The 5,511-nt window shown below is 37.8% G+C and overlaps 1 protein-coding gene across 1 annotated transcript; it reads left to right on the plus strand.

Annotated features, from left to right (window-relative positions):
* Positions 1-1,633: 1,633 nt before the first annotated feature.
* On the plus strand, positions 1,634-4,103 carry LOC121748897. The gene is made up of 2 exons (XM_042143455.1): positions 1,634-2,191; positions 2,668-4,103. The coding sequence occupies exons 1-2, from the start codon at positions 2,039-2,041 to the stop codon at positions 3,766-3,768; spliced, it is 1,254 nt and encodes a 417-aa protein (XP_041999389.1). The 5' UTR covers positions 1,634-2,038; the 3' UTR covers positions 3,769-4,103.
* The last annotated feature ends 1,408 nt before the right edge of the window (positions 4,104-5,511 follow it).

The raw sequence follows: 5,511 nt of genomic DNA on the forward strand, positions 1-5,511 counted from the left end.
ATTTAATTTCGTTATGCTCTCTGTTGTTGAGGTTTTTAATTCGAAAAATTGCTCAAATTTTGTCGCTTTGGTTTTGCAGGCACTGCGATTGATCAAGGAATTGCTTACACACTGCTGCTTGTGCGTAAAAGTGAATACTATTCTCATTAAAATTCTATCTAAAGTAAGCTACAAATATGGGGACTCCTGGAATTTCCTCACTCCAGTAATTGGCGAAAACGCATGAAGAATTGAATAAACATCACTAAACCACCAAAATCATCTCCATAAAACTCTAAATCGAGGCGACGGCTTTAACAAAATTCATCGGAAGGTTCAATTTTAGGTTTGATTTAAACCTAATTGCAGATTGGAGGGATGAAACGACGTCGTTTTATCCCTTAGAAACGACATCGTTTTACGATTTTCCGATGCCACCCATGTCAGCATTCAGGCATGTCAGCATTCAGGCATGCCACATAGGACACTTAGTTGCCGGAAAACACAGGGTCGGGTCAATTTGGGAGATATCAGCTATCCGGCAAAGTTGGTGACTTTATACGCCAATTTTAAAGGTAGTGGGAAAAACCGGAATTCGGGCAAAGTTGGTAACTTTTAAGGCACTTATCTTTTTTTATGACTATTTTTTTTCACACTTCTAATGCAATTACTATTGTAAGGCAAATTTTTTAATTTTGTACTTGTGTGTTGAACTTTTTTTAATCTTATTTTCATTGCTGTTGTAAAATATTTTAATTCTCTTTAATGCATTTTGACTTTTTTTTTATCTTTTGTTTTTAATGCATTGAAAACTGTAAAGTATTTTTCTAATTTTTGTTCTAGTGTATTTAATTTTTCTTTTTGTCGATTCTTTTGTAAAGCATTTCGATTCTCTTGAATGCATTTGACATTTTTTTTCTTTTTCAGTTTTAATGCACTAAAAAACTTCTAATGCATTCATTTATTTTATTTGTTATCATTTTTTTATTCTTTTGTAAAACATTTTAATTCTATTATAGTGCATTTAATATTTTATCTTTTATATTAGTGCATTTATAATTTTATTTTTTACTCACTATATTTAAAATTTCTGATAATTAATTTTCTCTTAAAATATTTTACAATTTTCTGCTGATGTATTTAATTTTTTTTTAATCTTTTTTTCGGTTTCATTGTAAGCATTTTAATTCTCTTTAATGCATTTGACTTTTATCACTTTCGTGTCCATCCATTCAAAATTAGTCTGTCTTCCCACAAAAAATGATCCACTTTTATTTTTAGTTTGTCACACACAAAATGACTCATTACTAAGTATAGAAACTCATTTATCTTTACTTTATTCTTTTATCTTATTTTATTCTATTCATCTAACACATAAAAATAAAACAGCATAAAATCTGTGTCATCCAAAATATATGTCATCTTTCTTGGGACGGAAGAGTGCTAATATTGACTTTAGTTTTTTTAAATCATTTTCAATTCGTAATTTAATCATCACATGCATTTAGTTTTTTTATCCTTTTTATTTTTTTTAAAAAAATAACTACTAGTACAGTAAAATTCTCAGAACAACGGGGAAGATGATGATGTTGTTGTTCAGGACAAAATAGTAAAATTGTTAGAACAACGTACGACGCGCTCATCCTCAGAAATTTCCTTCCAACTTTCTAAATCATCCTATCTGTATCATGTAATAACTACTACTAGTACTAATATAGTAGAATAATTATAGATAATCAATCATTGATAATTCCTATTTTTGAGTGAACATAGGAATTCCAAAGATTTTCCTCTGCATATTTGTTTTCCCCTCTCCCTTTCCCTCTCTGAAAAAACTGCAACCTTCCTGAGAGAGAAAGAGGAGAAGAAGAAGACGGGCAGTTGTTATTCAATATTTTGACGACTCCCAAAAATTACACAAATTTGAATCCTGGTAGATTTTTAAAACCAGCCCTTTTTTCGTCTACGAAAATGGGGTGTTTTCAAGAAAAAGACTTGGCCTCAATTTCCTCAAATTCGTGTGTATTTTTTACTCTTATGTGATCTCGATTTTCATTTGATGTGTAATTCCTCACGGAGAGGAAAAGGGATTAGAGAAAGAAAGGAAAGCTGTATGAACATTGAGAGGGAGAAAGCTTGCGCCCAGATGATTTCTACTGGTTATTATACTTCCAAAAAAAGTGATGAAATATGCGAAGATGACTGTGACGAGGTACGCTCTTCAATTGCTAATTTCCCTTTTGCGCCATAACTTTCTCTCTTCAACGATACAAAAAGCTGAAATTTTAAAATGTTATTTTCGAATTTGTATTCATAGCTTAATTTATTGATTTTTTGTGAGTTTGTCTGCGAATTTTGGCTTATTTTGTGGAGAATCATCTGTAGCCTAGGTTTTTGCATTGCGATTTTGGGGATTCTTCTACTTTCTTTGAGTTTCGTATTTAGTTTATACCAGGAAAATCCTCTATTTGGTTGGTGTTATGTATGCATTTACAAATGCATGTATGTATTTTGTGTGTGTTTTTGGCTCTCTATTGTGTGCGATCATGAACATTTTTGTGATTCATAACCCTGAAAAAATCCCCCAAATTAGTAAAATTAGGTGTTGTTAGTGATGAATGATGCTAGTATATATTATCTGATATTGGGATTGGATTGATCTTAGGCACCACTTGTTTTTATATGCAGCAAGCTTCTCCATCATCTGTGACCATGTCTAGGCTCCGTTGCTTCCTCCACGGCATAGATTTCCGAGTAATTTTCGTCTTCCTCCTCATTGCCCCGGCAGCTGTCTTCACCATATATTGCCATGGCCAGAAACTCACCTACTTCCTCCGCCCCCTATGGGAGTCGCCTCCGAAGCCCTTCATCCCTCTAACTCACTATTACAATCAGAATGTGTCGATGGAGACTCTCTGCAAACTCCACGGTTGGGGCATCCGCGAGTTCCCTAGGCGTGTGTATGATGCAGTCCTGTTCAGCAATGAGATTGACATGCTTACCATCCGATGGAAGGAGCTTTATCCTTACATCACGCAGTACGTGCTGCTTGAGTCCAATTCCACCTTCACCGGCCTACCAAAGCCTCACAACTTCGCCATTCATCGGGACCTGTTCAAGTTCATTGAACCTAGGTTGACTTATGGTGAGATTGGTGGAAGGTTCCAGAGAGGTGAGAATCCGTTTGTTGAGGAGGCGTATCAGAGGCTTGCGCTCGACCAGCTTCTGAAGGTTGCTGGGATAGAGGACGATGACTTGCTGATAATGTCTGATGTCGATGAGATTCCTAGTGGGCACACTATTGATCTCCTCAGGTGGTGCGACGATATTCCTCCGATTCTCCACCTTCAGCTCCGGAACTATTTGTACTCGTTCGAGTTTCAGCAGCATCAACTCAGCTGGAGAGCTTCTATCCATAGATACCAGAAGGGGAAGACTAAATACGCTCATTATCGACGAACTGACTACCTATTCTCTGACTCGGGCTGGCATTGTAGCTTCTGCTTCCGCCACTTGAGCGATTTCATCTTCAAGATGAAAGCCTACAGCCACAGTGATCGAGTGAGGTTCTCCCGATTCTTGAACCCCAAAAGGATTCAGGAGGTAATCTGCAAGGGGGGCGATCTGTACGACATGCTGCCCGAAGAGTACACTTTTAGGGACATAATCGGGACAATGGGACCGATCCCTCATTCTTTGTCGGCCGTCAATCTCCCGTCCTATCTGTTGGAAAACGCGGACAAGTACAAGTACCTTCTGCCGGGGCACTGCTTACGAGAGTGCAGATGATCCCAGACGAGGCACATAGAGATCGTCGTTGTTTAGGGACGAGCAAGGATACTGTAAACAAGATGCATGCATTTTTACTTGAGAAGAAGCTGCTTATTCCATTTTGATGTGAAGAGAGCTTCAATGGTGAAGATGTGAGTAGTGACCAGCTAGTGTTGTGTTCCCTGCCTTATCACCAGTGCTGTATAGGAAGGCTTCTCTATAATTCTGAGTTTTTCTTATTTTGATTTCAGTTTCCCCTTTTTTTTACACTTCCATGAAAAGCTATTTAATTGTGTATTCTTACAGATTCTACTTTCTTCATCATATTAGGACCAATGGAAATTTTGCACTGATGTTTTACTCTCTCTTTTTTTTTTGTTCAAATGCTGTAATGAGGGATGTGGATTTCAAAAGTTCCACTTGATAAAAGTTTATTATTAATAAACCTAATATAGTACTCCCTCCCTTCCGGCTAAGATGACACTTTCCTTGGTCAGCACGAGATTTTAGGAGTCATTGGTTAAAGTGAATATTTTAGTATGAGTGAGAAAAAGTTATTGGGTGTATTAATTGGAGAGAAAAAGTTTTCAAAAAAAAGAAATGTGTCATCTTAGTTGAAACAAATAAAAAAGGAAAATGTATTATTTTAAGTGAGATGGAGAGAATATACAAGTACTAAGTAAGAATGATATTCCACTCACTTTTTCTATCCCTTTTCCAAATCCTTGATAAAATCAAACAATAATTTAAAATTCATACATAACTATCCAGAGTATTTATTTTTATAAATTTGATTTGGTCAATGCTTTTATCATTATCTGGTGTTGGCCTCAACTGTTATTGTGGTAGGAATTATTCGTATTGGTGTTAATATTGATGGTGATACTGATAATATGTGTATTTAATAGTGTAACAAAGTATTGACATGTGGTGGTGGGGGTTGGGAAAGCGCCGCGAATTATTGATGATGATGAATGCTCGTAAAAATAAATTACGACACGGTGAATTTACGTGGTTCGATTTACTGAGGTAAATCTACGTCCACGGGAAGAAGGGAGGGCAAGATTGTATTGCTTGATCTGCGAATTACAGCTTACAACACAGACTTGCTATATGACTTTATCTCTAGAGAGCTTAACCCTTTTCTATCTGATCTAAGTTCTATTTATACATTGAACTAAGGTCGTGGTTTGCAGCCCCACTAACAAGATCGTGGGTGAGTAATAACTGCTCAATAACTGCTTCGTACCACTAAATAGATCGTGGGTATAGCGGAGGTCGTGGAGGCCTTTCATGAGTCCACTAACTCCTAGTTCGGTCGAATGCTGAGACCGAACTGCTGGACTTTACCGATCAGCTCTTGCCGATCTGAGAGGAGAGCTTGACTGGTCGGCTTTTACCGAGCTGAGCTGTAGGCTGAGTCCGAACTCTTTGGTCGTGCCGAACTCTTTGGTGCCGAACAGATACTCTTTCTTGGGCTCTGGGCTGATGGGCCGTCACTGTTATTGGGCTTGCCATTAGGGTTTAGTTCGTACCCCATCACTACCCCCCCCGAAAAGCGAAGTGAATCACTTCGGCGAGGTGAGTCACTTCGGCATTCTGGATAATGGTAAGGGGGAGGCTGACGTCAGGGGACGTGCCTTGCGCGTGCCTGCATTAAATGCGACAGTAAAATCCGGCCGTTGAATCCTGAAAAGGTGGGATTCGAAACGGCGCAACGATCTCGAAATCTTTCCCGAATCTGATAAGTATGCTCCTTTT

Source organism: Salvia splendens, chromosome 9 (genome assembly GCF_004379255.2).
Source record: "Salvia splendens isolate huo1 chromosome 9, SspV2, whole genome shotgun sequence".
In the NCBI taxonomy this organism is placed as follows: Eukaryota; Viridiplantae; Streptophyta; class Magnoliopsida; order Lamiales; family Lamiaceae; genus Salvia; species Salvia splendens.

Excerpts from the sequence above, each read along its gene's own strand:
- LOC121748897 (XM_042143455.1), top strand. The coding sequence starts at position 2,039 with ATGTGTAATTCCTCACGGAGAGGAAAAGGGATTAGAGAAAGAAAGGAA. Across the intron at positions 2,192-2,667 it reads GCGAAGATGACTGTGACGAG|CAAGCTTCTCCATCATCTGT; the intron begins GTACGCTCTTCA and ends TTTTATATGCAG.